Below are 24,525 nucleotides of genomic sequence, written 5' to 3' on the forward strand. Positions count from 1 at the left end.
TGCTGTGTACATAATATTATCTGGTGCGCTGTTCATTCATGCAGTTAATTCTGAGGATTGCTTGCACTTTAGCTGGAAACAGTTGGATAGAGGTTGCTTGTGGTTTTCTCATGAAATGCCCAGTGAAATATTCACTTAAAAATACTGTTGGCTTGCATGATTACATGCATGCAGGTTGTTGGTTTTGAGCATGTCTGAATCATGCAAGTGTGTGTGTGTGTGTGTGTGTGTGTGTGTGTGTGTGTGTGTGTGTGTGTGTGTGTGTGTGTGTGTATGTGAGTGTGTATGTGCATGCCAGAGTGTGTATGTGCATGCCAGTGTGTGTGTGTGTGTGTGTGTGTGTGTGTGTGTGTGTGTGTGTGTGTGTGATCAAACTTTCAACTCTGAAATCCTTTGCACTTTCAGGAGAAGCTGGCAAGAGCATTGCGGAGATACAAGCCTACGAAGTGGTCAAGTCCACTGAGGTGCCAGCAATGACCTTTCTGAGAGAGTGGATATTGACAGGAACCATTCAACAGTTTCTGGACATTCTTGACAGACTGGAACGTCCAGATATTCGAGACATCATCACAAATCACTTTGAAAGCCGGGCTAATTCTCAACCGTAAATTGTTGTCTCATCATGCTCTTGGAAGCTGTTCCCGGTTTGTGTGTGTGGTGGTAGAATGTCTTTGGTGTTCAAACAGTGCTATATGCCTATGGATATCGAACAATGGCTTAAACTGCCTTTTCTGTGAACTAATCATTTGAAAAACAACAAACAAAGCTCATGCAGTTGATATCTGTGTTAGCTTTGTAACCACGGGGCAATGTGTATTTTATAGATTCCCCCCAAAATGGAGTATGGCTGCCTAAATCGCAGTGAAAAAAAAAGGTCATACACGCAAAAACCCACTCGTACAAAAGCACAAGTGTACGTGGGAGTTTCAGCCAGACTCAACTTCCAAAGTGACAGCTTCGTCCAATTACAACAGACAGCCTACAGCTTCGAGCCAGTCGGCTTTGGTGTTTTTTTCTGTTTTTTTCTCATGTAAAGTCGGGGTAACATGCCCCCAATGGTTTTACCGTGAGGGCGAAATACAGTGGAACCCCCCTTTTAAGACCTCCAAAAATCTGAGAAAATCAGGTCTTAAAAAGGAGGGAGTCTTAAAATGGAGGTAAATTTACAGAGGTTCTGAACAGAAAGTCTGAGAAAACAGGGTCTTAAAAGGGGAGTTTCACTGTACAACTTTTATCATTATTATTTTCACCAGAAAAAAAAGAAAATTGTACAGATAATCAAAACTTGTTTAAATGCATCCTCTTAGAAAGGTTGACATGTATTCTAATACAGATTGTGGTTGTGCGGAGTTCATTGTCATCATATGCAGTGAACCTCTTCTGAAAAAACAGACATCATCATCTTCATATGAATTGCACATAATTTACTTTCTGCTCATGTGCAAAAAAGCTGATTAGATAGGTATGTAGAAGAATAGAATAGCAGATTGGTACTATATATCAGTTATAGTGATCGAACATGCAGTATAACCTGTTTGTACAGATTCCTGTGAGGTTTGTTTTGTCCTTAGTTCTTTGGAGATTATTGTGTACATTGCTTTGCTTGAAGGCACAGTGCAGCTCACAGCCTTCGTTTTGCGTTTTGTTGCAGCTGAGTGCATTTACAGTTCAAAAATCCTCCTATGGTAGTAGAACAAACCCAAAACTACCCAACGACGACATCTGTGAAGCTCGACAGTTTCTTGTTCACGCGAGTGCATAAATTAACCTAGTTATTACGTGGTGTTTGGTCGGAGTTCGATTCAACTTGAGTGATTCCGGCCTCCATTTTGTTTTACACAAACTCATGATGATGTCTGACATAGTTTGCTTTAGTGACGTGTCTTTTTGTGCATGATGTGGTGATCTACCTGATCTAAATTTAGATTCAAAAATAGGTCAAGACCAGCCGGGTCCGAGTACGAAATTAATTCGTACAAAAATCGCAGTTCTTGACTCTTTGGGTGCAAGTCAATGAAACTTGGTAGTTCTTCTAACGGATAGCTGCCTGAGGTATGACTAAAAGCCCCAGGGGCTCCGTGCACCTGGATTTGACAAGTTCAGTACCTTTAAGCTTTGGCAGTGTACTACCTTTGAGTGGACATTTCTTTATCATAATTATCCCATTGCTGTAAAATTCGGGTCTCTTCCTCCCAGTGGAAAGCTAGCAGCAACAAGAGTTGCACTACCAACGGTGTGTGCGTGTTTAGGTGTAATCAGCCACCTGAAATTATGGCGGAATGACTTGAGGTCTTTTAGGTGCCACGGGGGTGGGACATGGATACCATTTCTGAAAACCGGCACGGTTGGCCTAGTGGTAAGGCGTCCGCCCCGGGATCGGGAGGTCGTGGGTTCGAACCCCGGCCGGGTCATACCTAAGACTTTAAAATTGGCAATCTAGTGGCTGCTCCGCCTGGCGTCTGGCATTATGGGGTTAGTGCTAGGACTGGTTGGTCCGGTGTCAGAATAATGTGACTGGGTGAGACATGAAGCCTGTGCTGCGACTTCTGTCTTGTGTGTGGCGCACGTTATATGTCAAAGCAGCACCGCCCTGATATGGCTCTTCGTGGTCGGCTGGGCGTTAAGCAAACAAACAAACAAACAAACCATTTCTGAATCTGCACATAAAGTTGAACCGTGTCCGTCCCGGCCTGGATCACAAGTCCAGTGCTGTACCGTCTTAGGTACCCGGCCCATAAGAGTGGTGTATCAACGTCGTCGTGGAATTTTGGCGTAACTCAATACTCATTTTCGACAGCTTTTCAGCTGAAAGCCAACACTGATTACTTTTATTATGAAAAATTGTTTATATTTGTACCTGGTATGGATAGTCACAACACTGATAGAGATAACTTCATACAGTAAACATTTTCAGCATTAAATGTTTATCAGAATTCTCATTATAGGGGTTTAACGTGGTATTGATAGGTACTGATATTTGTAAAACAGATCACAGGAGGCCGAGGATCGCACCATATGCCTGCATTTTCACATAGAACGAAAAGCCATAACATAGGGTAAAGATGACTCTGATCAGGAATTACATGGATTTGATCACCTGCAAAATCAGACTTTCACAGGGATTATGTTCCCAACTTTTGTAGTACCCTACTTTACATATTCTGCCAGCATTTCTTAACATTTCACTTCTGTCGATCTTGTGTGATGAGATATTTACTGAGTAGCTGCCAAGTAAAAGGTTTTGCACGTTTGGGCTCAAATCCAGCATGTCAGATTTAGAACTATCATTATATGAATAGAGTTATGTATGAGTGATTCTGATATGTATGTTAGCATGAGAGACCGAGATTAGGAGTGTGTGTGTGTGTGGGGGGGGGGGGGGGGGGGGGGGGGGGGGGGGGGGGGGTGAAAGCAGAAAAAGAGAGCAGAGTCGAGTAGATGTTAGGAAGAAAATGAATGAGATTCCAAGAGCATTTAATCAAAGCTTTAATTGTCTCAATGTGTGTATAAAAAGATTATAGGCCAGTAATAAAGCCAGATATATATATATATATACATATTTTAATAAAGAAGAGCCCCCCGCGGGTTAGGGGGAAGAATTTACCCGATGCTCCCCAGCATGTCGTAAGAGACGACTAACGGATTCTGTTTCTCCTTTTACCCTTGTTAAGTGTTTCTTGTATAGAATATAGTCAATTTTTGTAAAGATTTTAGTCAAGCAGTATTTAAGAAATGTTAAGTCCTTTGTACTGGAAACTTGCATTCTCCCAGTTAGGTCATATATTGTACTACGTTGCAAGCCCCTGGAGCAATTTTTTTATTAGTGCTTTTGTGAACAAGAAACAATTAACAAGTGGCTGTATCCCATCTTCCCCCTTTCCCCATCGCGATATAACCTTGAACGGTTGAAAACGACGTTAAACACCAAATAAAGAAAGAAAGTAATAAAGAAGAATGTGATCAATCTAACATTTTTCTCAAGTATGGCGAACCATGACTTTAATGTTGTTTTGCATCGGGCATGTTGTAACCTTATGAAAACTGACTAACCAGTTAAATTCAATGCTGTTATTTTAAAAGTAATTTATTTTTGAGTTGCGAATTTCCGATTACAGTTCATCGATGAACCCAAATTTCACAGGAGGAATTGTAAATTGTAATGTGAGTTTGCATAGACATGAAATATTGCTTGTTTTCATTTTTGTGTCAAATGTCTCGGTGTTGACGGAATGAACATGTAGAACAAATTTTAGATTCAATGTGTTTTAATCTGTAGTATGTGGGTAGCTCGCTCGGTTTTAGCTGCATGTTTTAAATTTAACTGCTGATTTAACTGGGGGATGTTCACTATTTTATGTACAGTATGTATTATGTGTAGTAATATTACTCACAGTTAATTGTGCAGTAAAAATAACAGAATGTTTTGTTATTTCCCGCTTTGTGTATGTGTGTGTGTGTGTGTGTGTGTGTGTGTGTGTGTGTGTGCATGCATTGTGTTTGTTTGTGTGTGAAAGAGTGTGTGTGGGTGCACATTTGTGTGTGTGTGTGTGCGTAAATGCATTATGTGGAATGTGTGTGTGTGTCACGGTATGCTAGTGTGCGCATAATAAGTGCACCTTCAAAGACAACAAGAGTTAACATTTTTCTTTTGCTTTGTATTTATTTCCACAAGTCCATATAATTTCCATTTACAGCAAGAAATGGACCAACATCAAGTTAACATGTACATGTGCACTTTCAGTTTCATTCATTCAACAAACACACACACTATCAATTTCTTCCACAGAGCAAATAATTATCAGTCAAGTTACTGAAATTGAAGGAAAGCATTGTATTACTATTACCCCCTGTGGGTTAGGGGGAAGAATTTACCTGTCGTAAGAGGCGACTAACGGATTCTGTTTCTCCTTTTACCCTTGTTAAGTGTTTCTTGTATAGAATATAGTCAATGTTTGTAAAGCTTTTAGTCAAGCAGTACATGTATGTAAGAAATGTTAAGTCCTTTGTACTGGAAACTTGCATTCTCCCAGTAAGGTCATATATTGTACTACGTTGCAAGCCCCTGGAGCAATTTGTTTTGATTAGTGCTTTTGTGAACAAGAAACAATTAACAAATGGCTCTATCCCATCTCCCCCCCCCCCCCCCCCCCCCCCCTTTCCCCGTCGCGATATAACCTTCGTGTTTGAAAACGACGTTAAACACCAAATAAAGAAAGAAAGCGTAAATTCATATCCACAACGTTTGTACACAATACTAAACAATTATAAACGCTTCCCAAGTTAGTATCACAGAGGCATTCATGAACACTGCACTGATTGAAATATTTTACACAATATGATTTGAATACCCGCGCTTCTATCAGTCAAAGACAAGACCAACAAAGGCAAAGGCAAGCATATACATGAAATTCATTTGGACAGTCTTCGACTTCTTCTTTCCGTTATGGGCTGAACTCCCACGGTTTTTATGTGTATGACCATTTTTACCCTGCCATTTAGGCAGCCATACGCCACTTTCAGGGAATGCATGCTTGGTATTTTCGTGTTTCTATAACCCACCGAACTTTGACATGGATTACAAGATCTTTTCCGTGCGCACTAATTGATCTTGTGCTTGTGTGTACACACGAAGGGGGATAAGGCACTAGCAGGTCTGCACATAACTTGACCTGGGAGATCAGAAAAATCTCCACCCTTAACCCATCAGGCGTGGCCGGGGTTCGAACCCGTGACCTTCTGCATGGAAGGCTGGCGTCTTATCCACAAGGCCACCGCTCCCGTTACATGGACAGTCAGAATGTATGCTGTCGCGGCAAGAGCTGAATCCCATACATGTATCTATATACCAGCATGCAACGCTTCACTCCGCCAGCAATATCTCCTGGGAAAAATAAATATAGTGTATCAAAGGATAAACACAAGAATGTTAGTCGCACGCTATCACTAATTATATATAATATTGATATTCAATCAACCCACAAGCAAACCACTCTCCCTTAATTGACAGTCTAATCTTGACTGTTCCTGGCTACCAATTAAGGCACCATTTTTACATTTAGTCAAGTTTTGATTGTTTCTTCAACAAGCTTAATTCACACTCGTACTCCATGGTCCGTATGTTTAGTTTCTGTGTCCTTCCTAAAATCTGAAGAAAATGAGAAGAGTGAAGATTTCACAGAATGTCAAAGATTCATATCTACACGAAAGGAAAAGCATCATGATTGATGGAGGTTGTTTGTGGTTTTTTTTGTGTTTTTTTTTGCATTAAAAAAAAATTCATTAAATTGTTTTTAATTTGCTGTCCCACTTTACATACGGAAGAAAGTGTATTTTTACAACTGTACTTCCGAAAACATCTTCTATGTTGAGGGATCACCCCCCTTTCTATTTTGTTTGCTTGAACGGTTTTAAAGTTTACCACAAATCGTATTTTCAGTGGCAATCTAGTGCAACTTGTTCAAACCATAGACCTAAATAAAGATCCCTGTTCAAACGATTTACTCATCTGAGAGATCAGTATTACAGTAGACCCCCTCCTTTTTAAGACCTTGTTTTCTCAGACTTTCTGTTCAGAACCACTGTAACATTACCCTCATTTTAAGACTCCCTCCTTTTTAAGACCCACTTTTCTCAGATTTGTGGAGGTCTTAAAATGGGGGTTCCACTGTAGTCAGTTAGAGTACACAATATTCTGATACCCTGTCCTCCGTGTTTACTGAACCACTGTAGTCAGTTAGAGTACACAATATTCTGATACCCTGTCCTCCGTGTTTACTGAACCACTGTAGTCAGTTAGAGTACACAATATTCTGATACCCTGTCCTCCGTGTTTACTGAACCACTGTAGTCAGCTAGAGTACACAATATTCTGATACCCTGTCCTCCGTGTTTACTGAACCCCTGTAGTCAGTTAGAGTACACAATATTCTGATACCCTGTCCTCCGTGTTTACTGAACCACTGTAGTCAGTTAGAGTACACACTATTCTGATACCCTGTCCTCCGTGTTGACTGAACCACTGTAGTCAGTCAGAGTACACAATATTCTGATACCCTGTCCTCCGTGTTTACTGAACCACTGTAGTCAGTTAGAGTACACAATATTCTGATACCCTGTCCTCCGTGTTTACTGAACCACTGTAGTCAGTCAGAGTACACAATATTCTGATACCCTGTCCTCCGTGTTTACTGAACCACTGTAGTCAGTTAGAGTACACAATATTCTGATACCCTGTCCTCCGTGTTTACTGAACCACTGTAGTCAGTCAGAGTACACAATATTCTGATACCCTGTCCTCCGTGTTTACTGAACCACTGTAGTCAGTCAGAGTACACAATATTCTGATACCCTGTCCTCCGTGTTTACTGAACCCCTGTAGTCAGTCAGAGTACACAATATTCTGATACCCTGTCCTCCGTGTTTACTGAACCACTGTAGTCAGTCAGAGTACACAATATTCTGATACCCTGTCCTCCGTGTTTACTGAACCACTGTAGTCAGCTAGAGTACACAATATTCTGATACCCTGTCCTCCGTGTTTACTCATATTGCTTTATCATGACTAGATTTAGCTTTCCTGGAATTGTCTCTTTCCGGATCTGTCTTTCAGTGTTTAGAGCTATAGGTATATGCCTTGTTCATCAGCTTCCAAGAATGAACGTGGCTACGTGCTTGAAAACAGGATATTCGCAATCACGCGCACAATGACCGGAGACATAGGAATGCTTAAGCAAATTCTTGTCCCGAAACAAAAAATGACAAGAAACTGGTTTTATCTTTTTTGCCAAGAAATTCGTTGGTTTTTCTTTATTTGGCAATAATGTTTTTCGTCTCCTTCCATATTCTATTCACACTCACAATCATCCTGAACTCAGGTCAAAATGAGTTCGGCTCATTCTCTCCCTGACAGGATGCCTTGAGTTTCCTGAAACCGATTTTTTTTTTTAACATACTTTAGAGCTTTTTGTAATGTATTATTGATATAAGCAGATTCGCGATCGTCGATAATGATTTTTCATGGTGTTTTGTAATTTTTAAATTACAAAGGAATTGATAGACAGTTTCAAGCGAGCTATTTTTCGCGGCTGTATTTACTGTGCAAACAACTCTAAATATGGCAAAAGTGTCACGTGATAATCAACCGTTTGGTTTCGCCGCTCACTGGAGCAGACGATTTTTTCTGTAACCAGTTGACAGTGATGAAACTATATATTACGGTCTCCTTCCGGCAGCAGTCCCAAAATTTCGACTTGTTTTGACCTTAGAACGAGGTCTTTATCATAATTGTGAAGAACAGAACGGAGATCACTGTCGAAGTCGGCCAATCTGCAATCATTTTCGTCTCGCGAACACTGATCTCAAATTTAGATCAGTGCTCGCGAAAACCATATGGGAGATAACTCTGTATTTTTGTTTTGATATAATTTTATTCGCGTAGGACTGTAGCGTCCGGTCAGGGAGAGAATGAGCCGAACTCATTTTGACCTGAGTTCAGGATGACTCACAATACCACTTCGTAAGTCGTCTTTACGCGTAAAGAACAAGGTAAAACGTGAATTACATCCGTTGCATAGCCTAATAATTACCATATTAATTTGATTTAACGTGTCTTCCTTTTTGTTCCATCACAATGGTTTATTCTGTGATAGACACAATAATAGCGGGGCCAACGGAATCAATGCTGGAATGTACGTCAGAGAACTTATGCGGCTTGGTAAAGCAGGGGTGCCAAGTTCACAAGGGCAACTCGCAGCCACATTTTGAACGTCTTTTTGACAGTACATAGTCGAATCGGCAAAAAGAAGCCAGGCTAGAAAAACCATGGAAATTCGGAGGGAATCTGTTCACATCGAAAGCACGTACGGGACTCTTTCATCCTTACTGTACCTTACTACTACTATTCACTAAGCTTAGTGAATAGTAGTAGTAGGCTAAGGGTAAGTATGCAGGAGTAAATAATGATCGACCAGCGGTTGGATACAAGCTCCTGTGATCGAAAGTTTCTTTGCTTCGCCGACATTTTGATGACCTTCTTCTTTCTTCTTCTTCAGCGTTCCTGAAATTCTGGTGACGTGTGAGCTTGTTTGCCCATTTTGGGTTCCCCACACTATATACTCTGAGAGCATAGTCAGCTTCACTCCGCTTTCGTTGGGTAGGCATGCTGGGTATTTTCGTGTTTCCATAACCCACCGAACTCCGACATGGATTACAGGATCTTTTCCGTGCGCACTTGGTCTTGTGCTTGCGTGTACACACGAAGGGGGATAAGTCACTAGCAGGTCTGCACATAAGTTGACCTGGGAGATCGGAAAAATCTCCACTCTTAACCCACCGGGCGGCAGCGACCGGGATTCGAACTCACGACCTCCCGATTAGGAGGCCGACGTCTTACCACTGCGCCACCTTCCAGCGGACACAACTTGATTTCGGTGCGGCCATGCGAACAACGTTACAAAATGATGTAGGCTAGCTTAAATAATATTCAAGTTATAGAACAGCCATGATCCGCTGGAGTCGCGTAGACTGTAGTCACCTCACATTTCAGGAGTGACATTTTGTATACTGCCAATCATTATGACGGGTGATAGTTTAGATACCATGATTTCAAAACTACACATTATTACAAAGATTCGGTTTTTTTCTTCTCCAAATCGTTTTGATCACTTAGCTATATTGTGCTTCACTTCACACACACACACACACACACACACACACACATACACACACACACACACACACACACACACACACACACACACACACACACACACACGATTCCGGCACGTTTATACTGTAGCTTTTATAACTTATTGCACCCCGATAATTTTATCACATCAGCAGCATTTAATCATGCAGTAGAGTGGTGTTTTCTGGGGTGGCTCCGTCGGGACAGAAAAAGCATAACCTGTTCATTTATCACGACCTTTGTTTGTTTCCACACAGCAAAGTAAATGTTATTCACACAAACCAAGCCCACCGAGGTTCAAGTAGCAACAACACGCTTAGATTGGCTTTCCTGAAGACGAAATACAGCAACCTGAACGACAGATTAGAGCACCCGAAAGGCTGTCATCGTCAACATTCCCGCTCATCATTACCCGACGTTCTTGTGTATTTAAAATTATTAATGTGCCGTCGACAGTAACATCGTTTCTTCTGGCTGTTACTCAGATAGATAACTCTTGAAGACAACCATAGTAATCCACCTGCTCCCCCTTAGTTCTGACAGCATTCAATACGTCCATTTTTACTCCAGTCTTCCGGAAAAAAACAGCATTTTATTATCACAGAGGTGCTCGGGGTTCGTCGATACACTGTGCATAACAACCCGATCGTTTCTGGTCACAGCACCCGAAGAGCAGTCAGTGCTTGTGGTAGCATGTTGTGGGGCATATCATAGCTTCTCTTTCTAAAAACAGGTAGCTTTTCCACCCAGTAGCATCCTCGTTCTTTGTAGAAACCGCTGACATCAAGATATTCTTCGGCGTCTGCTTTGTTCAATTAAGATATCAAATATCATTTAGCAGTTCTTCGTTGACTCGGTTTCAAGTTCAGCTTTCAAATGTGAATGAGCTTCGCAGAATCCTACTTCACATTCCAGCATTGCACCATGCATCGATGATATCAGTTGTCGTTCTTGGAGGAGAAATGCCTGTCTGAACTTCAGGAATCAGTGACGGCAATGCGAATTAAGCCAAGGATTTGTTCTGAATGCTGCTTGGCATACTATTTTCCCATGTTCACACATTTGCAATTGCGTCCTTCTGTTCCAAACTTTGTCCAGAGAAAAATATACTTCTTCACTTTTGAAGCCGGCTTCGAAAACAGAGCTGACTTTCGTCTTGCGTCATTCTCTGACACACATTCTGTATTTTCATTTTCACTTCTTCACATATCTTTCTTTTGCGAAGTATATTATTTGTTGAAAAATCCTTTTTTTAGCAAGACTGGCAATTCAGCTTTGTAATTGCTCTCAGGCCTACTGGAAACCAAGATCAGGCTTATTCCCTGCTCGAGGTTCTGGTATACTCTGTACGCCAAGCATTCGTTTACTGATCACATTCAATTGCAATCATTTTGCATTTCTTCTGAAACGTAAGAATAAGAGCTCTTTCAGCACAGCCTTGACCAAAGCTTGTATCGCAAGTCAGCCATCACCGTTCCCCCTTCCACCTAGCACAGTGCATTCTTCTCTTCTGCATTGTATCACATTTACTGCAATATGAAATGTATGCAAAAGCTCTTTCAGCAAAACTTGTATCGCAAGTCAGCCTTCACCGTTCCCCCTCCAACCAGCAAATCGTCATATCCTCCAGTCCTCATCGTCATTGGCTGGTACCTGATAGAGGGACAGCCGGAGGGCTCGCTGTCTCTTCTCCACACCTGACTGTACGGCCTGAAGGAGGTCGCGGTCCGCTGACGACAGGGTGCCGGAAGAGTTGTGCGCGCTGCCGGGTTCACGGGAGCGTGAACGGTTGCGGATGTAACGCATCTTGGTGCTGCGTGAATGGGTGCTCTGATGGGCTGAGCCGGAGGGGGGTCTCCTGCTGACCTCGGGGTGCACGATGGTATCGGTGGAGCGCCCCCTGACGGAGTACACGATGGTGTAGCGGGGGCTCTGGGGCGGAGGCTGGCGAACCTGGGATCGACCTCGTGTCATTGTGTTGTACACCCCTCCACCTCCTCCTCCACCACCACTTCCTCCACTACCACCTCCTCCATTTCTCACAGGGGCCTGGCTATGACCGTTACGGTCTTGGTGATGGTGTCGATGTTGCTGCGAGGACGACGGAACAGCTATGGTTCTGGGCCGGTAGATCCTCTGCACGCTTCCCTCCGCAGTCTGCCCTTCCACCTGATTGAAGATATCGGGGCTAGTCTCGGCGCGCCACACGCCGGGCTCCTGACCGTAAATGACGTGGCCGTTGGGTTGTGGGTCGGCCAAGATCCGCTCCTCACTGCGGCTGCGCCCCGCGTTTCTGGGAGTGGAGGCGGCGAAGGTGAACATGTCGTCGTCCATCACTGGGTTGGGGGAGGAGAAGTCCAGAGGACTGAACACATCATCGCTGGAAAATAAAACACAGGTACAGTACATCGAACCTGCCCTTGCGACCACCTCTTGATAAAGATTGTCTGCCCATTACGACCAACCTAACAGAAAGTCTGACGATCAAGAAGAAAACAGCAGCCAGTTTTGGTAAATTCTTCATCAAATTTTCGTCAGACAGTCGCTGACTTCTTCAGGATGCTAAAGAAAATGTAAGAATGATGGCACGTGTTGTACATTGTATCTTTTCTCCTATATCATTCACCTTTCCATAACAACCACCTGTCTCTTACGACCACTTTTGGTTGGTTGCTATGGACCGGTTGGACCGTACCAAGAAAAACATCTATGGCTAACCAGATAAGTGAAAAGGGTGGTATCCCTACTATATTTAACTGTATGGAGACAGGTTCTGACGAATACAGCTTTATGGTATGAACAGTTATTGATGTCTGAATTAAGAACAATAACTGACGAGTTGTACACTATGCAAAGATGTGAATGCGCGTGGATGTTCTAGCTGTCTAAGCATAACCCTCAGCCTACGTTAGTCCAGTGAATCAAAAATCGAAAAACAAGAATTGCAGGTTATTGGAACGTTTAATTATTGAGAAAACAAACCGTTACATTTATTACTGAAAGAAATTATATCTAACAAAAAAACTGTTTCAAATTTATTTAATTATTTGGCATAGTTTCGGAGCCGTTTTGAGCAAATCATTGCTGGTGTTTCTAAATTACAGTAGGGCCTACAGCGAATGTCCCTTGAACTTTTTCAGGTCCAAATCGTCAGAAAACTCTCCAAAATGGCGGCTAAGACAATATATCTTGAATTAATTCAGTCAATAACTAAACCTTCTAATAACCAACAATTCTTGTTTTTTGATTCTGAATTTTGGAACGTTTGGATGTTTGAGGTGAATCCAAGTTACAATGTGCGTACATAGCTCAGTGAGCAAAATCATTGTTCAGAATGTGCCAGGGCAATATCAATCGTATCTAATCTGCCACACATCATGCATGCAGTATGTGTGTCCTGCATACATTCAGATAGATTCCATTGCAAGTTTACCTCATCACAGTGTCTTTCCGAGATTTGCTCAACACAGTACTGTCCTCTGAAAAACAAAAAGAACAATATAACTAAACATTACAAGAAAAAAACACGTCTTCTATCACAAACCTCCGCGACCCGACTTAATCATTGGAGTCCTTCACTCCCATTCCATCTTCTTGTCCTTAGGTAACGTATGGTAGATAAAAGGAACAGACAAGAAGAAAAGAAGAAAAGAACTAGCACTGTCTGGAGATAATTGAAAACAACAAAAAAGTAAGAGAGTACATAAAAGAGAAGGAAGGGAGAGAGATAGCTGGTCAAAAGGAGCTTTTGCTTTTTACACACACACACACACACACACACACACACATACACACACACACACACACACACACACACACACACACACACACACACGCACACACACCTCACAGCCGACAAGGAACGACACAATCAACTACTATAAATACATAAAAAAAGAATGAACATTCAACAGACCAGTATACGTTCTCTCTATGTGAATCTTTCTCTTCAGTCTCAGCCGGACCCGCTTGCTGTTGGTCAGTGTGGCGATCTGTCGTTCGGTCAGTGTGTTGACCACCATGCCGTCAATCTGCAACAGATGGCCCATCCTGGCTTGAGCGAATTCAACCTTGATAGCTTGAGACGTTCGAAATAGGTGACGTGAATAGCAGTTAAAATCGGAATTAAGAGCCCTTTTGCTAAACAGATGATGGCCACTAAAGCCACTTCAAATTTGTCACTTCTCGTGAATGCCTCTCCAGGTCGAACTGTGCCATGCTATACCATGCATGGTATGCACCTCGTTAGTTGTGACGCCTTGGGCGAACTTTGAAGCTTTTAACGAAGTTTCAGACTGGTATACGGATTTCATAATTTTGGAAAATTACAGGGCATGACTTCTTCATGCGGTTATCAGGGCTCCGTTCGTTGCAGCTTACTGGATCTACTGGCTTAGGCTAATAATTGGTACGCTGCGGACAATACTATGGCGTTTTTCGTTATATTCAGTGGACAGATTTTGAGGAATAGATGATATTTACAAATAGCACAAGGATATAGAATCTCTGTCTTTCTGTCTGTCCGTCTATCTGTCTGTCTGTTTGTCCATCCGTCTGTCTGTCGCTCTCTATCTCTCTCTGTCTCTCTCTGTCTCTCTGTCTCTCTGTCTCTCTGTCTCTCTCTCTCTCTCTCACACTCTCTCTCTCTCTCTCTCTCTCACACACACACACACACACACACACACACACACACACACACACACACACACACACACACACACACTCACGTCTCACACACACACACACACACACACACACACACACACACACACACACACACACACACACAACTGACCTGTAAAATAGTGTCCCCCTTCAGTAGCCCAGCTTTCCCCGCCGCTGAGTTTTTCTCCACGCTTTTCACTATGATGTCCCCCGTCTCTGTGTCCCTGTCAACACATCAATATTTTCACATACAGTGGAACCCCCCTTTTATGACCTCCACAAAATTGTGAGAAAATCAGGTCTTAAAAAGGAGGGAGTCTTAGATTGGGGGGTCTTAAAAGGGGGGTTTCATCAGCATTAAAGGTCCTTGTCTACCTTTTTATACCGAAATCGCCATTTGACCATAAAAATGCAGAGTCTATTATCTACAAATATCAACAATACACCCCCTTTCGATCAGGAAAGACGAAGCCAGTGTAGCCGTTTGAAAATTCATTGTAGTATTCCAGCGTAGTACTCATAGTAGGATATCCTTATTTGGAAAATGCTAAGCGCAAAACTCCTCTCAAATCCCGTGCATTTCGTGCGTTTAAAAAAAAAGCTTGGACAGCGCTCCAGTGTCAAACTGTTGCTTTACTTGTTTGGGCGTGGCTATAAGCATAGTGACATGAATTTGATTGGTCAGTATTTTTAGGCAAAGCACATGTTCTCAGCAAACAGAAAACAAAATATTGGAAGCGTGAGTCACGCTACCCAAAAATAAAAAATAAATTTACATTTTTTTTCTATAACTTTTTTTCCCATGGTTCATTAATCATTTGACATAATTTTGTATCGAAATCTAACCATAAGATTATTGAAAAAAAGCAAAAATGTAGACGACCCCCTTTAAAGACCTTAAAAAAACAATCCGAGAACACACAAGTAGGCTTCAAGTTTTGTGGAGAAAAAAAAACACACCTCATGTCCTGAAAGAGAGAGTGTCTTCAAATGGGGGTAACTTTACCGCAGAACTTATAAACAGGACATGTTTAATAAAAACAAAACTCGGAAGGGTGAGCTTCTAAAATGGAGCCTAGGGGGGGTCCATTGTACATTAAAAAAAAACCTAGGATAGACAGCTGAAGGAAGTTGCATACGTCAGTAAAACATTAACAATAACAACAACAGCAAGTCACAGTATTTCAGTTGGGTTAGAGAGAGAGAGAGAGAGAGAGAGAGAGAGAGAGAGAGAGAGAGAGAGAGAGAGAGAGAGAGAGAGAGACAAGACAAGACAAGACAAGACAAAATCTTTATTATCGAGGGTAATAGATAAGCAAGAATATTGCTTTTTTACATCCAGCCCTCGCCCTAATATAGGGTCAACAAGAACAGAAAACAATATAATCAAATAACTATCACATCAAACTTATAATACATTATATATATATATACAGATATAAATTTAAAAAAAAAATAAATAAAATAAAAATAAAAAAATTGTCATGCTGCATTTTAAGTACAATTTCCAATAATAAATATGTCAATTTTTAACATATCTTAATTTAGATCTGCATATTATTATAATTTAGTTTAACATGCACATACATTTTAAATGAATTGTTGAACCATTCAGCACATGTTTAGTTGCATTATGTGCGACATATAATTTTTTTTGAAGCTGTCTGTGTTTGTTTTATGCTTAAGAAAAATAGGAAGTGAGTTCCATTGGACCGCACCTGAATACAGAAGGCTTGATTTGAAAAGGTCAATACGTGGAGTCGGTGTGATAATTTTTAGTCTGTTATAGTTCAAACTGATAAAATTATCACGTAATGTCTCCGGTGCATATCCTGACATCACTTTATGCATTATAACACCTTTATTATACATTAACCTTTTTTGAAATGGTAATACTTGCAAATTTGTATATAATCAGATTCTGAAGGAGTGTGATTTTTTAGCATAATAAGCTTAACTGCTCTTCTGTGAAGACTGGCTAAAGGTTTCAAAACATTAGCACTTGCACAATCCCACACAGTGGATGCATAATCAATATTTGACAAGATGTGATTGTAAAAAAAAATCTTTCGCGAGTGGAGATTCAAGAAATGTTTTATTTTTGATAACTGATATATTTTTTGGGAAGCAATCTTACAGATGTAATCAATGTGATCATGCCATGATAAATTATTATCAATCTTTACACCAAGGACTTTGTGGTGAGACACTTCTTCCAATACTTGATTTTTAATATAAAGAGGTGGAATGCTCGATAATAGATTTTGTCGTTTCTGTCTTGTGGTTATTAGCATAAATTTTGTTTTAGTATGGTTAAGAGACATATGGTTTAACTCTGACCAATTCAGGAGTGCATCAATGCTTTCTTGTAGAGTTTTTGATAAATAATTTATGGAATGGTGACTAGAATGAATAGTAGTGTCATCTGCAAACAACTCACAGTTATTATGTATGTACAGTGGTAAATCATTGACATAAATTGAGAACAATAATGGGCCTAAAACAGATCCCTGTGGGACCCCATATTTCAAAGTACTTTCATTTGAATATGATGCATTAGTAAATGTAATTTGTTTTCTATTTAAAAGAAAAGATTTAAGAATATTAATGGTGGTGCATTGCATGCCATATATTGACAATTTCCTAATGAGAAGAGAATGATCAATAACATCGAACGCCTTTGCAAAATCAACAAACAGTGCTGCAGAAAATTTGTTAGAATTTATGTTGGTTAGCCATTGATCAATTAGATTTATAAGAGCTGTATGACATGAGTGCTTTTTGCGAAAACCAGATTGTTTTGGATGGAATAAATTGTTTTTATCAAAATGTGCTAAGGCATGTTTATATATATGTTTTTCCAAGGGTTTTGAAAGTGGTGACAGGATTGAAATAGGCCTGTAATTAGAAGGATCAGAAGGATCACCTGATTTAAACAGAGGGATTACCTTAGCTTGCTTAAATGCTGTTGGAAAATAAGAAGTGGTAATGCATAAGTTGTAAATGTATGTCAAGGTGTCTGTTATTACAGGAGCAGCTATTTTCAATATTTTACTGTCTATTCTATCTACACCCCGGGTTCCTGTTTGTTTGAGATGAACAAGTGCAAAGTAAACTTCAGACACAGTCATGTGAGAGAGAGAGAGAGAGAGAGAGAGAGAGAGAGAGAGAGAGAGAGAGAGAGAGAGAGAGAGAGAGAGAGAGAGAGAGAGAGAAAGAGAGAGAGAAAAAGAGAGAGAGAGAGAGAGATCTGCATGTCAAAACAGACAACTCAGCAACTGTCAGTCTGACAATTTAACGAGAAACCCCGGTCTGGTTATGTGAGCGTATTTCTTCTCAGACCTTACACACACACACACACACATACACGCACACACATACACACACACACTACATACACACAACACACACACACACACAAAGGGCGCGAGTACTTTTTTTGACACACATTTTAACTGCAGATAAAATGAGTAGAACAAATAAATGCCGGCCTTCACAACATTTGTAAGCGTCCTTGTTTGAGGTCGATGTGGTGTGCGCTGCTAGCTTCACGCGTGGGTGACTTTCAATTCAAGCAAGCAAGCAAAACAAGTAGAGAACTGGAAAGCCCCACCTACATCATGCCAGGGCATTGGGTACATATAGGTTACACACTCCGAGTTCTGAATATCGTGCATATTTTCCCTAGGGTCGATTTTCAGGTATTACCGAGCCTCTGGCGAGGTAATACCTGTAAATCGACCCGAGGGAAAATATGCACGATATTCAGGACGAGGTGTGTAAGCTTTTTATCCCATTACTCCGACGTTTTCATTAAAAAACCTAACTTTTTGACACAAACTTTGCGAGTGCCTGTTTACTGCTCATCAAACCTTCTGCCACCGAAAATCGTGTCATGATATTCATGTGCGAAACGAGTCCCCTTTTGTCTTTTTGTTTCCAGGATTTGAATGCATTTGATACTGTGCAGTTACCGGCTGGTTTCAGTCGGTTACCCGAGCTGGCATTCGTCACAACTGCGAAAGACCGCATTCTGATAATCTTCGCTTCACAGCTAGCGGACGGGAGAGAATGATACCCGAAGGGAAGTAACTCATTTTGGATCTGAGTTCAGCGGGATTCGTAAGACCGCGTGTGTGATTTTACAAGCGATGAAGATGATTGCTGAGTTTGTGCTTATTCGAGCCTTTGTGCTTCAGTGTTCAAATTTGTATTACCTACTTCTTCAATCGTCACTTACTGATTTAGGTGAGCCTAACTTTGATGTCTGTCGTTGTCTTAGGCGAGGTATCTGTCTGGGGGAAAACGGCGCACCACTGTCGAGTTGTTTTTATGCGGCAACGCATGTAGCCTTGTGGTCTCTGTATGTCCAAGATCCGACCTATAGCCTACTTCGCCACCTTTTATTCTAACAGTATCACCAACTTTGAAAATGGCAATTTCCATGCTGGTCAACTTGAGCCGAAGATACTACATGTATAGCAAACGACAGATCCTGCAGCAGAGGGTGCGTATCGCTAGCGCTAGCGAGACGCACCGGCAGCAGACGATAGATCTGTAGCAGACGACTGATGAGACAGCCTTGTTCTGTTGAACCATATTTAGCAATCAATGCTCTAAAAGCGATAACAAATGAACAAAACTATAAGCATACTGTTTTAGTGTAAGTTTTATTTTGTCGCTCAAGATTTTGAATCAGGATGCTCTTGGGATTGATCTAAGCGGTTGCCCATGAAGCGTACCTCGTTACGACAACTTTACTAGAGTTGTGCCCCTTGAATCACTGTGTGTCTCTGTCGCTCTCTCTCGTGCTCTCTGTCTCTCTCTCTCAGTCTCACCAGAGACATACATATTCTATCTATGTCTCTGGTCTCACCACGTCGGACAACTCATAATCTTCACTCAGCTCTATTCACCCAAACAGATTATGTGCATTCTTTGTTGTTTTCTTTATTTCTTCAATGATAATGTTTGTAGATCGCTAGCCAAACGTCAGTTCTACTTTTATACCGCTGAATATCTCAATCGTTTTGCTGAAAAAAAAGTAGTCCCGAGTTAACGATAAATATGCAGATGACCTCTATAAATTATTCAGTTGTACTCTGAGACCAAAGACAAAGACCAATGACAGGTGAGATCGAGACTCGGTTGTGATGGATAATTCATATGGTTGTGATGGATAATCCAAATAATCCCCTCCTCAGCTAACAGAGACAAAGAGGCAGGTCATGGGATAAGTTAGGTTATTGACCAAGGCGAAGTGTCCATTTCAGCTTCACTTTTTCCACAGTTTAAAATTGTAGGTTTTTATAAGACTTTAGGCAGGAGTGTGTGTGTATGTCTTATGTCTGTCTGCTTGTCTTATCCTCTTACCTGTCTGTCACCCTGTCCAATCTTATGGGTGTAGGGGTGTCTTGTATTTTAGTGACTTTTGACTATTGTAGTGTGGAAGTTCAAAAAGAATCTATTATTTGTATTATTACTTGAGAGTATACATTATAAATGATACCACCACCATCATTACCTCCCTCTCTCTCTCTCTCTCTCTCTCTCTCTCTCTCTCTCTCTCTCTCTCTCTCTCTCTCTCTCTCTCTCTCTCTCTCTTTTTTTTTATCAGTATTGTAATCTGCATGTTATGTTATGCTCCGGCCTTACTTGTAGGCGAACGGTATGTTATATGTCCGTCTGTCGGTTATGTCCTAATGTTGTATATATATATGTCTTGTATACTTGCCATTTACATATTTATTATACATGTTGAAGGATGAATGATGATACATTGTAGACGGATGCATGTTATTGATTAAAAGCCCCACAATGATGTGCTTGGCAAATACACAAAAAAAGGAAAAAAATAGATAAAAATAATACAAACAGTCAATCAAGCACGCGAATTTACAAGGGCCCGTACGTTCCGGCTCTTGCTCTGTGATTTCATTCACTATTCATGCTGCGACAACACCTTAATCATGATTTACTCCGCGATTTGCACTGGAGACAATAAAACGGAGAAGGCTTCCAAAAACAAAAAAACAAAAAAAAAAGTGCTGATAAGTTAGACGTGGCGAGGTGATGGGATCGGTAGGGGTGTAGGTGTTGGTGAAGATATACACGTATATCTATCTGTGTGTGTGTGTGTGTTTGTTCGTGTGTGTGTGTGTGTGTGTGTTTGTGTGTGTGTGTGTGTTTGTGTGTGTTTGTGTGTGTTTGTGTGTGTGTGTGTGTGTGTGTGTGTGTGTGTGAGAGAGAGAGAGAGAGAGAGAGAGAGCGGGGGGGGGGGGGGAGTTAGAAATAAAGAGAGAGATATATATAATTATAGAGAAAAACAAAGAGAGAAAGAGTGCCTGAGAGAACGAGAGAGCGAGAAAGAAAGAGCAAAAGACAGAAAGAACGAATCCTATACACACCCCTATACCGGGGGTGTAAAGACAGACAGACAGACACAGCGGTGCCGCTAACGCTGTAATAAAAACTTGCAATTCATGTCCACCGGGCTGTCACAGAAGCAGCACAGAGCTAGTTATGATGCAACCCACAGGGCCGTCTTTTCATACATCGCACTTAGCTCTCCATGCTTTAGCTGCCACAAACTATCATTCACAATCATTTTAACGAATTCAAAAAAGTATGGGTGACGCTTGGTTAAGTTTCAAAGCTGCTCTCTAAATTCAGGCATTTAGAAATGATTTTTTTAAAGAAAAAACTTTTTTTTCAGTTCATGAACTTTCATTGCCTTTAGCCTTAGCTCCTTTCGATGAAATCTACGGGGGTGAAATGTAGGTCTGCTTTATGCGCAGACAAAGAGTAGAGAGAAAAAAGCAACGAGAGAAAAGACAAGAAAAGAAAGAATGAAAAGAAAAGATCGCCTTGGAGAAAGAAACGGTTAACGGTTACGGTTAACGCCCAAGGAAGCTATGTAACTCTCTCATCTGTGTAAACAGGATTAAAAAGGCGTGATTTGTTTGTTTGTTTGTTTGTTTGCTTAACGCCCAGCCGACCACGAAGGGCCATATCAGGGCGGTGCTGCTTTGACTTATAACGTGCGCCACACACAAGACAGAAGTCGCAGCACAGGCTTCATGTCTCACCCAGTCACATTATTCTGACACCGGACCAACCAGTCCCAGCACTAACCCCATTATGCCAGACGCCAGGCGGCACAGCCACTAGATTGCCAATTTTAAAGTCTTAGGTATGACCCGGCCGGGGTTCGAACCCACGACCTCCCGATCACGGGGCGGACGCCTTACCACTAGGCCAACCGTGCCGGTTAAAAGGCGTGATCAAGGCACACGCTAGCACCATACACGGGCCTTTTTAATTTGAGAAGTGTGCTGGCAGCACAACACATATTTAAAAGGTTCAGCATAAGAAAAGAAAAGAGCAGAAGAACAAAACAGAAATCAGCGCAGGTATCTTGAAAAACCGATTAAGGGCAGAATATACCTGCGCAGTTTCAGCGGCACAGACAACACACTGCATAATTATTATTGATGCTGCGATAGGGATTATGACGAGTACTTGGCCTGTTTTCCTTTCTCGCAACGTGTAGCGGGCTGGGATAATCTGCAGTGCGTCGTCGGTCCTGCTGAAGTTACATAGGTGACCGCCAGGCCTTACGCTAACATTACGCGTGATGATATAGTGGGATAGTATGAACACAGGTGATGGAAAGAAACTCAGCTCACTCTCGCAGAGACAAATCATCAATGCAAGATGAGACAAGACGCGTCAAGAAAAATTAAGACAAGACCATACCGAACGCGACACGGCAAGTTAAGACGAGCTACACAACGATGAGATGAGACAAAACGAGAGAAAGCGAGAACGATAATGACGCAAAATATGAGACAAATCGGAACAACATAAAGCAAGGCAACACAGGCAAGGAAAGACAGGACACCATAGCGCAAGGTAGGACAACAATGCACAAGACAAGACGGGAAACCAACCTGTTGACAGCACATCCCAGTCTTCCAGCAGTGCTGGGGTAGACCAGAATTTCCAGCTCTGTGAAGGCTACTCCATCGTCCGACAGGGCGGCGCTGCTCTTGCGACCATTGGATTCTGTGGAACATCAACATGATTTTATGTTTAAAATGTAATTAACGTTTGAATGACTGTATAACGACTGGCCGTTGTCTGGAAACCGCAGGTGCGCTGCAGTTTCCAGACAGCAACAAACATGACCTAAATATTTGGGAACATGATTTTATAGTTATTCCCAGCCAGCAAGACATTAGCGGCCGATAATCGGCCGAACACCCTTCAAAAAGTCGGGCCGGTGACGTCAAAACATACGACGCGGGTGTTGGCCCGACTAACTTTTGCAAAGAGGCAACGATGCGGCCGATAGGCGGCCGAACACCTGCACTATGGCGGCACGCATCCGGTCCGATGTTAATCGGCCCGATGACTTGTTTGACCTGCGGTCCGACACCTTATGCCGACATCGGGAAGATATCGATTTCAGCGGGAAGACATCGGGACGATGTCGGCATAAGGTGTCGGGCCGCAGGTCCAACAAGCCATCGGGCCGATTAACATCGGACCGGATGCGTGCCGCCATAGTACAGGTGTTCGGCCGCCTGTCGGCCGCCTCGTTGCCTCTTTGCAAAAGTTAGTCGGGCCAACACCCGCGTCGTATCTTTTGACGTCACCTGCCCGACTTTTTGAAGGGTGTTCGGCCGACTATCGGCCGCTAATGTCTTGCTGGCTGGGTGCAGCTACAGATACAGCAGTATGTACCACCACCACCCCCCCCCCCCCCCCAAGTGTAACAGTGCAAAATTCACTTACAGCTACAGCTACAGCAGTATAACCCCCCCCTCCCCCCAGTGTTACAGTTGCAAACAAACCTACAGATACAGCAGTGTGTACAACCCCCCCCCCCCCCCCCCCAGTGTAACAGTGCAAAACAAATCACCAGCTAGAGATACAGCAGTATGTAGAACCCCCCGCCCCTACCGCGTACCGCCCTCACTGTAACAGTACAAAACACACCTACAGCTACAGATACAGCCGTATACACCCCCCCCCCCCCTCAGTATTACAGTATAAAACACACCTACAGCAACAGATTCAGCAGTATATACAACCCCCCAAGTGTAACAGTGCAAAAATTACTTACAGCTACAGCTACAGCAGTATGTACACATCCCCTCCCCCTTAGTAACAGTGCAAAACACACCTACAGCTACAGCAGTATGTACAACCCCCAACCCCCCCCCCCCACCACCACTGTAACAGTACAAAACTCATTTACAGCTACAGATTCAGAATTATGTACATCCCCCTCCCCCCGCTGCCACCACTGTAACAGTACCAAACATACAACACTCCACCCCCTTCCCTCGTGTAGAGCGCAAAACACACCTAGAGCTACAGATACAGCAGTATACAACCCCAATCCCCCCCCCCCCCCCCCCCCCCCCCTGTGTGCAAAACACACCAACAGCTACAAAAACAGCAGTATGTTCACCCCCCCCCTCCCCCTACTGTAACAGTACATAACACACCTACAGCTTCAGCTAGTTACATCTATGCTTGGCGCTGGTGGACAATATTCACTTTTTTTGGCAAAAACCGCCAGTTTTGGCCAAAAAAGACAAAGATTTGGCCAAAACAACCCACACATTTGGCCAAATAAAATAGATTTGGCTATAACTTTTTTTGGGCCAAAACTTTCTATGTAAAAGTTTTGGCCAAAACTGTTTATGTTAGCTAAAACGGGAGATTTGGCCAAACTTCTGCCACAAAAAGATTTGGCCAAAAAAAGATTTGGCCAAACAAAAAAGATTTGGCCAAATCTTCACTTTTTGGCCAAATCTTTTTTGTTTGGCCAAATCTTTTTTTGGCAAAATCTTTTGTATTTGCTGGCGCTGGTGGACAATATTCACTTTTTTGGCCAAATCTCTTTTTGGCCAAAACTTTGCTTTTTTGGCCAAAACTTTGCTTTTTTGGCCAATACCGCCAGTTTTGGCCAAAAAAGTGTGTTTTTGGCAAAATAAGTGAATATTGTCAAGCTGCTTGGCGCTGGTGAACAATATTTACTTTTTTGGCCAAAAACGCACTTTTTTGGTCAAAACTGGCGGTTTTGGCCAAAACTGGCGTTTTGGCCAAAACTGGCGTTTTTGGCCGAAACTATACTTTTTTGGCCAAAACTTTGCTTTTTT

General features: G+C 42.1%; 2 protein-coding genes and 1 long non-coding RNA gene across 4 annotated transcripts in view; 2 read left to right on the plus strand and 1 right to left on the minus strand.

The window, feature by feature from the left end:
• Positions 1-4,424, plus strand: part of LOC138964786 (uncharacterized) — a 53,450-nt gene extending 49,026 nt beyond the window's left edge. For both annotated transcript variants that reach the window (XM_070336832.1, XM_070336833.1), the window contains exon 11: positions 406-4,424. In XM_070336832.1, coding sequence (XP_070192933.1) covers positions 406-608 — 203 coding nt within the window. In that variant the 3' untranslated portion in view covers positions 609-4,424. The remainder of the gene's footprint in view (positions 1-405) is intronic.
• The window catches only part of LOC138964809 (uncharacterized), a 172,502-nt gene that overhangs the window by 74,893 nt on the left and 73,084 nt on the right, over positions 1-24,525 (plus strand). The window lies entirely within an intron of this gene.
• Positions 4,641-24,525, minus strand: part of LOC138964789 (uncharacterized) — a 34,585-nt gene continuing 14,700 nt past the window's right edge. Inside the window, exons 7-11 of the mRNA XM_070336836.1 lie at positions 22,303-22,417; positions 14,481-14,574; positions 13,602-13,716; positions 13,119-13,164; positions 4,641-12,065 (exon numbers count right to left, since the gene is read on the minus strand). Coding sequence (XP_070192937.1) covers positions 11,303-12,065; positions 13,119-13,164; positions 13,602-13,716; positions 14,481-14,574; positions 22,303-22,417 — 1,133 coding nt within the window. The 3' untranslated portion in view covers positions 4,641-11,302. The remainder of the gene's footprint in view (positions 12,066-13,118; positions 13,165-13,601; positions 13,717-14,480; positions 14,575-22,302; positions 22,418-24,525) is intronic.

This window comes from Littorina saxatilis, linkage group LG4 (genome assembly GCF_037325665.1).
Source record: "Littorina saxatilis isolate snail1 linkage group LG4, US_GU_Lsax_2.0, whole genome shotgun sequence".
Lineage (NCBI taxonomy): Eukaryota > Metazoa > Mollusca > Gastropoda > Littorinimorpha > Littorinidae > Littorina > Littorina saxatilis.